The sequence below is a fragment of the Amphibalanus amphitrite genome, unplaced genomic scaffold, assembly GCF_019059575.1.
Source record: "Amphibalanus amphitrite isolate SeventyFive unplaced genomic scaffold, NRLGWU_Aamphi_draft 000132F_arrow, whole genome shotgun sequence".
In the NCBI taxonomy this organism is placed as follows: Eukaryota; Metazoa; Arthropoda; class Thecostraca; order Balanomorpha; family Balanidae; genus Amphibalanus; species Amphibalanus amphitrite.
Window position 1 is genome coordinate 795844 of NW_024881627.1, and position 11869 is coordinate 807712.

Here is an 11869-nt window from a genome sequence, read left to right on the forward strand (position 1 = left end):
ATGTTACTACATAAAGTTGTGGGGAAAAAAACTGTTGGAGATGTTTCATGACCTGAGATGAGCTGAGGGGCATACAGGGGTCAAAGGTGCAATTTTCCGGTTCAGTGTGTCATGTTTACCCAAGTCACGGTGTTTGAATGTGTTTTCGGCCAGAAGAAGAGCATTTCAATTTTCTCTCAATAACCTATAGGTAATGGAGAGGTCATAAAATTGACTTGACCATAGATAACATGAATCATTCATGTTATCTATGACTTGACATTAGGTCACCGATGTGAAAACTTTGGGATAGGTATACGAAATTTTCATGCTGATTTCCTCAAGTAAAAGCTCGAGTTTCAAACTTCTGGGATGTAAGCTATAGGAATGACAGTCAAAAAGTTTTTAGATGTATGGTTACTTTACTTGTCCTGGTGACCTGACCTTAGGTGACCTGGGGTCAAAATTTTGACACACGATGCGAAATTGAGGTATCATAAGCTATACCAAGTTTCACGGCGGTGCGCGCCTCGGTTTTCTTTACACGCGTAAAATAAGCTGGCAGGTGTGGCCAAAAACACCACACACACTCTCCCCCCCCCCCCGGCCCCCACACACACACTCCGGCGAAGGCTGATCCTGAAATATCATATTTGGTCTTCGCGGCCCTCCATGTGGTCCCCAGTAACTTCAGACTCGTGGTTACGCGCCTGGCACTGGGCATTCAGTTGCATGGGTGTAACTTTGTATACTTTCGAGGTCCCATGTGGGACCCCAATGCGAACATTTGGGACCCCAATTGTCATTTTGGGACCCCAATAGTGGAGGCCCCCGAGACGCATCAGCTACTTTGCAAACGGAGGTCCGATATTCACATAAAAGGTTCTCTGTTTAAATAGGAGGCCCCTTGGACAAATCGGAGGCCCTGTTGGACAAATAGGAGGCCCCCTGAACAAGTAGGAGGCCCCCTGAACAAGTAAGAGGCCCCCTGAACAAGTAGGAGGCCCCCTGAACAAGTAGGAGGCCCCCGGAAAACAGGAAGTCCCCTGGAGAAATAGGAGGCTCTCTGGACAAGTAGGAGTATTACAGGCACAACACCCCGTTCCGCGTCCCGCGACCGACTGCCCGCTCGCCGCGGCGCGCCCACTCCCCAGCCGCCGCCAGCCGGGCGGCGGCGCCGCGACCACTCGCCGGGCCGCGCCACGGGCGGCGCCAGGCGCTCGCCCAGGGGCGGCCCGCGCCACGGGCGGCGCCGGGCGCCCGCCCAGGGGCGGCCCGTAACACCCCTCCCCCCTAGCACAACGCGCACGATGTAACAACGATGATCCGCACAAGAAATACCGCGAACATGTCTCCCCGCGACACGAACAAACAACCACGCCTCGCCACAAAACCAGGCTGCTTCCTCGCGCCGGCCGCGCAGGGGAGGGTAAGCACCGGGATGGTCCGCCACACATTGAGTCACCGAGCTGCTACGGCTATGCCTCAACAGTCAACAGTATCATACACAGCCGCCTCCATACTACTACTGAGTCGAGCCGCTCCTTGCTCGCTTAACGAAACAAAAAAAAGGTACTTGCGCCGCCCCAGAACGAAAGTGAGACACCTCAACACCAAAAGAACACACACATTCAGCCGCTGCTACATACATGTACGGATGCACGGGCCGCCACCCGAACGACCGCCTTCACCACCTGCCCTACACCCGTTAACGCATGCGGAGCCACTTGGGGAATGACAAACTGATGCACCCGTAGCCCCTCTTGTTCAGATGTACGCCGTCCGCGAGATGGAGCCCCTCTGCCACCTTATACACCCGTCGCTTGCCGTGGCGGCAACAGAGTCGCCGCCCCAGCGGGATGACGGCAGCTCCCGTAGCTTTCTTGATTTGGCGGAGAGACTTCTCGAGTTCATAGGCTTGCGTCTCTTCCCATTGTCGGCCCCGATCCCGGGACAGCCGCGGCTGGGTGCCCACGAGTGTGACGTGCACTCCCATCCTCTGTATTTCTCCGATCCGGTCCTGAACTTCTTTCATCAACCGCGTCTTCATCCCCTCTGGTAGTTTGATGGCGTCCTTCGGGTACACATCGTTTCCTCCTACCCACAGGATTACTTGGGCACTGGAGGTGTCAGGATGAAGGCCATCCAACCACCTCCGCACCTCCATGACCCCCTCAGCCACCCAGCGGCGCAGTGTGTACCCCGGTATGGCCCGGATGGTGAGGCTTCGGGGTGGGTCGCACCGGACGTCTGTTCTGTGCAGGATCGAGTCCCCGATGAGAAGGACGGCTTCCGCGCGACCAGCCTCCGGCGAACCGCCGGACGCCCCGTCGGCCTCACCAACTACCACCTCCTCCGGCGACCCGTCTGTGGGCGTCTCCTCCCGCGGCTTCTCGTCCTGCAGCTCCATGTTCGAAAACTCCTCGAACTCTTGCGCCTCGACACCCAGCAGCTCACTTAGCAGGTCCGTTGTGTCAGTCTCCACCAGGTCGACCGCCAGCGGAGACAGATGGTCACGCACAGGATCTCCTGCGCCCGCCTCTAGCAGGGTAGTCACGAACGGGGGTGTGGAGACACCGGCTAACACGGCGGACGTCGGAGACAGCGGCGGCAGATACTCTACAGACCGCTGCGCATCACCCGTGAGCAAGCCGGTCGTCGTCGATGGTCCACCAACCGCTCCGGCGCCGATGGGGAGCGCGATGTCCTCCTGCTGCTGGACAGCCTCCAGGGCGGCACGTACTTCGGCCACTTCCCGCCGCCTCTGCTCCCTCTCCTCTTCGAGGGCCGACCATAGGCGATCGATCTCCTGCCGCATGCGCTCCATCTGAAACTAGAAAGCTGGACTCATTCATCGTCCCGCCTGATAGTATGCGGGCGGCCTTGACACCCGCCCGGTTCGCGTTATGTAGTACCCTTGGGGTGTCCCACCCTGCTGCTCCCGATGGGTCCCTCCGGCGGACCCGCCGGCCCTTACGAATGGCATGAATGGTACTTGAAAGCCAGTTGTGTGATCCTCATTGGGTATCCACTCCCGGATCCCCGTGTCATGTTCCTGAGTCATTTCCTTAGTCATATCTGGTCCCTGAGTGTGGCGCTTGGTAGTCCCTTCCTGAATGCCAGACACCCGTGGCACAAACTCCTTCAGGTCATTGTAGTGAACCTGACGTACTTTGCCGCGCTCGTCCTGAATTTTATATGTTGTTTCATCTCGCCCCCCACGGTTACCGATGATGGTCACCGGTCCCTTATACGGCAGACCCAGTTTCGGCTTCCCGCCGACGGCGGCCGTGTGATCTCGCACCCACACTTTCGTTCCTGTAGGATAGGCAGTGTGATTGACTCTGCTATCGTGGCGAACCGCCATCCGAGCAGCTGCTTTGGACGTGGCTTCTTTGACACGAGCATATGCCCGTTTCATTGTCTTCAGCCGACTGTTAAGGAACGTCCTGGTCGGGATTGGGTCAGTTTCGGGGCCATACACCACGTCCAGCGGTACCCGAGGCTCGAAGCCATGAATCAAATAGAATGGGGTGTACCCGGTAGTTTCGTGGAGGGACGAGTTGTACGCCATGGCGTAGGACATGACTCCCTCATCCCAGCTCAAGCCTTGGCCATCGACGTATTTCGAAACCATGTCCTTTAGTGTACGCATGAAGCGCTCGACCATGCCGTCGCTCTGCGGGTGATAGGGTGTTGTCCTAGTCTTGTGGATACCGAGTCTCGTATACATCTCCTTCATCATCAGAGACTCAAACTGTGCGCCCTGATCAGTGTGTAGCCTCTCCGGGACACCAAGCTCTTGGACCCAGTCTAGGAAGGCATCCATGACTGTCTCCGTCTTCTGATTTGGCATTGGGTAAATTCTCACGTACTTTGAAAAGTAATCCATGATCACGAGTGCGTATTTGTTTCCTTTTGAGGAAAGAGGCATCTCCGTGATGTCCATGGCAACCCTCTCAAAGGGGCGAGACGTCACCTCAGTCACCAATGGTGCACGCCTGCTCGGGGCAGGCCTACAGCGTCGCTGACATTGTGTGCACGAGGCGCAGTAGCTGCGGACGTCCTCGTTCATCCCCGGCCACACGAATCGGGCTTTTACCCGAGCGATGGTCCGCCTCCGACCCATGTGACCACTGGATTTGTCATCGTGGGCGAGTCTGATGATTTCAGCTTGAATTGCCTTGGGCACGGCCGCCTGGAAACGTTGCTTGCTGGCAATTCCTAACACTCCTGAGCGAACCTCTACTTGTCCCCAGTGCTTCTTCAAGACGGCCCAACCGCTCGTCTCTGTGGATTTAGGCATCCTCCCCTCCTCCCTTGCCCGACACAACGCCGATAACGTTGGATCGTCTTGTTGGGCCTCCAGCAGCAGCGACTCGGTTGATCGTTTCTCCCCGACTGCGGAGGGGGGCGTCAACGTCTTTGTCGCCGGGTTCACCCTGTCTGTCGGCCCTGACGATAATGTGGCGGGTGCTACAGAGGTGATCACGGAATATGGTGACCCTCCTACCCCAGAGATCGCCGCATTCCCTGTCGGCGAAGCCGCCGTGGACCGTGACGGTGTTGGCGAACCGCCAGCCGTCGGGACTGATCCGCCCATTGCTCGCGACATGCCGGCATCCCCAGCCAGACCACCATTGCCCTCATCGACGGACACCCCAGATGGCCTCCTCGATAGTGCATCCGCATTGCCATGCCTCACCCCACTGCGGATCCGAACCATGAAGTCGAAGGAGCTTAGCTCGACCGCCCAGCGTCCTCGACGTCCTGTGCCATCACGTTCCACCGAGATCGAATCAGGGATGTTTGCCAGAGGTTCGTGGTCAGTCACTACCTCGAACTTGGCTCCAACTGTATATTGCCGGAAATGTCTGATGCCGTGGACCACAGCCCAGAGCTCTTTGTCGTAGGTGGGCCATTTCACCTGCTGCTTCGACAGCGCCTTACTCTCATAGGCGACCACCCGCTCATACTCCCCTGTCTTCTCAGTCAAGACAACGCCAACCGCGAAGTTGCAGGCATCGGTGTACAGGACAAACGTCCCCTTGCCAGTTGGTAGCGTCAGGATCGGCGGCGTGGCCAGGACGGACTTAAGCTGCTCGAAGGCTCCTCGCATCGCTTCCGTCCACCTGATTTGACCGTCCGCCACCGTGGCGTCTCGCAGAGGCTTTGTGATTGCCGCATATCCTTGGATGAAGCGTGCGTAGTACCCGCACAGACCGAGAAAACTCCTCATCTCTTCGTCGGATGATGGATGTGGCCATGTCAGTACCTTTTCCACGTTACGTGGATCTGGCCGGATTCCCTCTTCGGAGACTAGGTGGCCGAGGAACGTCACTTCTTTGCGAGCGAAGCGACATTTTTGCGCCTTGAGCTTCAGTCCCGCCGCTCGGATCCGCTCGAACACCTCTTGTAGAGTGGCCAGATGCTCTTCCTCCGTCCTGTTGAACAGGATGACGTCATCCAGGTACACTAGGCAACTTTTTGTGTCCAGACCCGCCAGGATCATTTCCATCAACTTCTGGAACGTGCCGCTCGCATTCTTCAGGCCCATTGCCATCACTCTGAAGTGATGTAGCCCCTTGCCCGTCGAAAACGCCGTCTTTTCTCGATCCTCAGGTGCCAACTCCACCTGCCAATATCCCGTGGCCATATCCAGCGTGGTGAACCACCTCGCTTTAGCCAGGGTGTCGAGAGAGTCGTCAATTCGAGGGAGTGGCATCGCGAAGCCTTTCGTCACACTGTTCACTGCTCTCAGGTCAACACAGAAGCGGAAGGTTCCGTCCTTCTTGCGAACCAGTACCACTGGAGAGCACCAGGGACTTTCGCTTTCTTCGATGATCCCATCCTGTAGCATCTTCTCCTTCTGCTTCTCCACCTGGTCACGCACCTTCAGCGGCACCCGCCGTGGTCTTTGTTTGATGGGACTAGCATCACCAGTATCGATCTTGTGTCTGGTTAGATTCGTCTGACCAATATCTCCGGGACGCCAGCTGAAGACATCGGCATATTTCTCGAACAAGCCGCGCAGCCTCCCCTGACCATGTTCCCCGAGATCAGTCAGACCGGGTTCCAGCGCCTGCTTCACGTCCGGATCGATATCTTCAGCTGCCTCCGGTGGAAAACCTCCACCTTCGCAGCTCGCCACCGCGTCAACCACGTCGTCCGGCTCTGGACACAGTTCACACATGTCTCCCAACGAGTCTCCCATCGAGAAGAATGTTCCCACGTCTGAGCCTTTCAGCAGTCGAACGTCTTCTGTCCCGACGTTCGAAAATTGAATGGGCACTGTGCCGTCGGTCGCGACAGCAACAACAGCTCTCGGTATCAACAGTGAGTCCCAGTCGGCTGCAGGGCTCGGCTCCACCATCCCGGTCATGGGCGTCTCTGCCACAGCTACGCCGGATCCATCCAGCGGTTCAACCACCGCTGCAGCTGTCAGGATCGAGCGACCCGGAATAGTCACCGTCTCTGCCAGAACAACCTTAGCTCGGGAAGCTCGAATCTCTGGGTACGTGGGAAGGGAAATTTTCAACCCTTTGATGCGAAAAACTCCCTCTTCGTCATCGATGATGGTGCGATGCTGACAACAGAAATCTCGACCGAGAATCACGTCATACACCAGACCAGCCACCGCTGCCAGTCGAGAACATCCGAATGTCTCTCCGGAGATCGACATCGGGACATCACAGAGTACCTCCGTGATCACCAGCGGACTCCCACCCGCTCCCTTCGCAGACCGCGAAGGGGTGGTTGACTTACAGCCCAACTCCACCTTGATGCGCTGATGTAAGCCGCACCTCACCATCGAGAAATCTGCGCCAGAATCAATGAGTGCCCACGCCTCAAGACTACCGATTTTCACCCTGACGGCGGCTGCGGTGAACCGGGACTGGTGAGAAGCAGCTGACTCTCGCCCCACTGAACCAGCTGCCCCTAGTTTTCCGGCTGCCTGTTGTCAGTGGACTTCGTTGGTGCAGTCTGCCGTCTGCCCTGCGCTGAACGGGTCACGTGGTCCGTGAGAGAACGGCAAGCCGCCATCCAGTGACCGCTGCGACCACAGGCTAGACAGAACGGGTGACGTGGACCCCTCCCAGGCTCCTTGAACGGACAGTCAATCCGAATGTGTCCCCTTTCTCCACAGCAGAAACAACTGACGTCACCGGTACCAGACCTCGGCTGAGCGCGGCGAGCCGCCGGGCAGTCTCGTCGCATATGCCCTGGCGCTCCACACCTGTAACAAGATATGTCTCTCGACAGCTCTGAACCTGTTCGGGAGCTGGCAGCAGCTACTAGTGTCTCCATCGAATACCTGAGATTGGCTATCTCCTGTTCCAACTGAGCTACCCGGCCGTCGCTGCAGCTTGCGTCGACCCGGTCTGGCTCAGCGTCAACCGCCGCCACCGCCGACCGAACGCCTGAACAGCCTTGCTGAGTCACAGGTGACTGGCCAGCCGCCCGCACCGCCTGGACCACCTCCTGGCGCTTGTTCAGCTCGTTCACGATAGACACTGCTTCGGACAGGGACCCTGGCCTCCGGTGACACAATTTGGCCTGAAGCCACTCATCCCGCAGCCCACAGATGAGTCGGCTCGCCAAATCCTCATCTAGAAACTTTCTCGGTTCAGTCGAGCCGGACCCTTTCGACCCGGGCGCTGCCGCCTGTGATGGAAATGCGGCTCGGCCGAGTTTCCCGATGCGGTCTGCAAAATTTGCCACCGTCTCTCCTGGTGCTTGACGCACCCCACCGAGCGCTGCCCGCGCCTCCAGTGGATCGACGGATCTACCGAAACGCTCACCCAGGTGCTTCCGTACCTCGCAGTACGATTTGTTAAGTTTCAACTGTGATTGCGCACAATCCGAGGCCAGACCGTCCAACAACGGCAGGAGACGTTTTAACCGTCCCTCGTCCTCGTGCTCAGACGTCAGCGCCTCGAACCGTGCTATCCATCCCTCCCAGTCATCCGTGTCCAGCCCCGCGAACCGCGGAGTGCGTGATACCAGGATGGTGTCATTAAAGTCCATCGCCGGACTGTCCCTGGGGCCCCGAAATATATGCAAAAAAATATTACAGCTGACCCTTCCACGCAGTGCAATTGTGATGTGGCCTTGTATTTAATGTCGACTGCCGTGTGGACCACACGGCGACAAAAAATCACGCCGAGCAAACCGCTCGTCGATGCCACTTAACCAACATAAGTCATTGATAACATCCGCCGTGTGATCCACAAGGCGAGAAAAAAAAAATATGCTGAGCGAGCCGCTCATCAACAGACACGCAATACCAATAACGGCAATTCAAATAAAAAATAATAGCACCAATCCTGAATTCATGTGGCTTACCTCTAGTGGTGTCCTACCGACCGCGCCAATATTACAGGCACAACACCCCGTTCCGCGTCCCGCGACCGACTGCCCGCTCGCCGCGGCGCGCCCACTCCCCAGCCGCCGCCAGCCGGGCGGCGGCGCCGCGACCACTCGCCGGGCCGCGCCACGGGCGGCGCCAGGCGCTCGCCCAGGGGCGGCCCGCGCCACGGGCGGCGCCGGGCGCCCGCCCAGGGGCGGCCCGTAACAGGAGGCCTCCTGGACAAATAGGAGGCCCTAGACAAATAAGAGGCCCCTAGACAAATAGTAAGCCCCATGGACAAGTAGGAGGCCCTCTGTACAAATAAGAGGCCCCCTGCAAAAATAGGAGGCCCCCTGGACAAATAGGAGGTCCTAGACCTAGACAAACAGGAGGCCCCTTTCACAAAAGGAGGCCCCTGGACAAATAGGAGGCCCCATGGACAAGTAGGAGGCCCTCTGTACAAATAGGAGGCCCCTGCAAAAATAGGAGGCCCCCTGGACAAATAGAAGGTCCTAGACCTAGACAAAAAGGAGGCCCCTTTCACAAAAGGAGGCCCCCTGGACAAATAGGAGGCCCCTTTCACAAAAGAAGGCCCCTAGACAATTAAGAGGCCCCCTGAACAAGGAGGCCCCCTGGATAAAGAGGAGGCCCCCTAAAAATAGGAGCCCTCTGGATAAATAGGAGGCCGCTTGGAAAATAAGAGGCTACTTTAACCAATAGGAGGCCCCTTGGACAAATAGGAGGCCCCCTGAACATGTAGGAGGCACGCTGGACAAATAGGAGGCCTCTTGGGCAAAGAGGCCCCCTAGAAAAATAACAGGTCCCTTGGACAAATAGGAGGCCCCCTGGACAAATAGGGGACCTCTTGAACAAATAGGAGGCTCCATGGACAAGTAGGAGCTAGAGGCTCTCTGTACGAATAGGAGGCCCCCTGGACAAATAGAAGGCTCCCTTAACAAAAAGGAGTCCCTTCAAAAAAAAGGAGGCCCCGGGACAAGTAGGAGACCCTTGGACAAATAGGAGGCCCCTGCACAAATATGAGACTCCTAGTCGAATAAAAGACCCCTGGATAAATAGGAGGCCCCTGAACACGTAGGAGGCCCCCTAGATAAAGAGGAGGCCCCCTGGAAAATAGAAGCCCCCTGGATAAATAGGGGACCTTCTGGAGAAACAGGAGGCCTCCTGGACAAATAGGAGGTCCCATAGACGAATAGGAGGCCGCTTGGACAAATAGGAGGCGCCGTTAACCAATAGGAGGCCCCCTAGACAAACAGGAGGCCCTCTGTAACAGTAGGAGGCTCTCTGTACGTACAAGAGACCGGCGCTCGACCTGTAGAAGCTTAGCCGTATGTACGCTAGGAGGCTCTCTGTGCAAGTAGTCGAAGTAGGAGGCTCTCTGTACTGTACCTACAATTACAAATAAGAGGCCCCCTGGGTAACTTAGATGCAACACAAATCGGAGGTCACCTATAAAAAAGCGGGACTCTGTTGGAATACCTGATTTAATAAATTATTTTCCTGATATTCAAATTACTTAGGTAATCCTCGTCCGCACATGGGGGGGGGGGCAGTGGTTGCCACACCCCCCACCCCGACCTAGGTAGTTTTTTTCTGCTCTGCACTAAACATTTTGATTGCTAGAAGTCGGATATTTCGTATAGCTGCTGCTCTATCCTTTTTTAGCGTCCACTGAAAATTTCAAGTTTCTGTGGTTTTTGGTTTCGGAGATATGACCTTATTCTTCAGGTAATGTCATAACCCAAATGACAAATACCCAATATCTTGCGTTGGCGTTGGGTCTTGTGAGCTTTTGACACCTTGATTTCGGCCTTTTTTGTCAGTCTTACCTCCCACCTATCATGGAACATGTTGTTCAATGATGTAGAGATGCCAGGGTCAGGGTCAAGGTCAACCTAGGTCGTCTAAAAATATTGCGTTTTAGGCAAGCTGAATTTACTTTCGTGAAGTTTCTTTGACTGTATTTTTGGCAAAAGCTTCTCAGTTCATGATCTCATGTAATATGGACACATTCACAGTCGGTGCACACATCAGTATACTCGTACACACAGACACACACAGACATACAAACACATGTCATTGACCTTGAGCTAACTTGACCTGAAATGACCACAGCCAGCAAAAACCTAGTCGGATAGTGTGACAAAGAGGTTCTAGCTGGCTTGGCACCACAATACGGCAGCGTCATCGGTACATGATGAGCAGCGCACGTGATATTCCAACGGGCAACGGTGACCCCAAACAGCAACATTCTTTAGTTTGACCTGACCTGGAAGGTCAATGACTGACCTGATGAGGTAAAATTGGTATCATTGGATTCGTCACTTCCCAAAGAATCTGTTGCTCTTGACCGCAAGGCTTAAAATCTTGTAAGAAAAAATTGTGGTGATGTCGAATAAGATACCTACACAAGCAGCGGGCCAACCCATCATATAACGATGACGCTGCCGTATTAGTGCCAAGCGAGCTAGAACAGCTCTTTGTCACACTATCCGACTAATTTGCTGGCTGTGGTCATTTCACGTCAAGTTAGGTCAAGGTCAATGATATGTGTTTGTATGTCTGTGTAATTGTGTATGTCTGTGTATGTACTGATGTGTGCACAGATCGGTTTGTGTGTCCCTATTACACTTGATCATGAACTGAGAAGCTTTTACTAAACATACAGTCAAAGAAACTTCACGAAAAGTAAATTCAGCTTGCCTAAAGCGCAATAATTTTAGATGACCTAGGTTGACCTTGACCCTGACTCTGCTGACATCTGTACATCGCAGAACAACATGTTCAATGATAGGTGGGAGGTAAGACTGGCAAAAAAAGCCGAAATCAGCGTGTCAAAAGCTCACAAGGCCCATAGCCATCGCAAGATATTGGGTATTCGTCATTTAGGACATGACATGACCTGAAGAACAAGGTCATATCTCCAAACCCAAGTGCCGCAGAAGCTTGAAATTTTCAATGGACGCTGAGAAAAGATAGAAAAGCAGCTATACAAAGAAAATCAGGTTTCTAGCTTTAAAAATGTTAAGTGTAGAGCAGAAAAACTAACTTGGGGGTGGCGACCCTCCCCCCAGGTGCCGGCGAAGGTTAACCCTCACACTTTCTGGGGTCGGCTTACGGCTAGATTCCTTGCGCAATGCTGTGCCGTTAATTTTTTTTCTATTATAAAGGCATTGTGTTTTATTGTCAAAAGTGAAAAAGCCAGAAATTTTCGTCGATTTCGGATGCCGCGGGGGATATTTACATACAATGTCACCCTGCTGGCCTGGATCCACCAGTAGGGTCAGGTGACCTACCATTTCTTTATCGATATTAAAAAAAAAAATCATGGCATCAGAGCTGTGACGAAAAATAAGTGGCCTAAATCCGATGAGAAAACTGGATTTGGGGGTACCCCATGTTTGGCTTCTGAGCCTCTGGTCCCCCAATGAAAATTTCTTAGAGGAGGCCCTGGCGTGGCTCGTAAATTACCGCTTCCGCAATTGGAGGCCCCTAATTGCTTGGAGGCCCCCACTAAATGGA

At 54.8% G+C, this 11869-nt stretch overlaps 1 protein-coding gene across 1 annotated transcript; it reads right to left on the reverse strand.

Annotated features, from left to right (window-relative positions):
* Positions 1-1254: 1254 nt before the first annotated feature.
* LOC122382040 lies at positions 1255-8381 on the reverse strand. Its single transcript, XM_043366917.1, has 2 exons — positions 8326-8381; positions 1255-2812 (listed from the first exon to the last, which is right to left on the reverse strand). Exon 2 carries the CDS (start codon positions 2804-2806, stop codon positions 1688-1690), a length of 1119 nt encoding a protein of 372 aa, XP_043222852.1. The 5' UTR covers positions 2807-2812; positions 8326-8381; the 3' UTR covers positions 1255-1687.
* Between the last annotated feature and the right edge of the window lie 3488 nt (positions 8382-11869).

Excerpts from the sequence above, each read along its gene's own strand:
- LOC122382040 (XM_043366917.1), bottom strand. The coding sequence starts at position 2,806 with ATGGAGCGCATGCGGCAGGAGATCGATCGCCTATGGTCGGCCCTCGAA.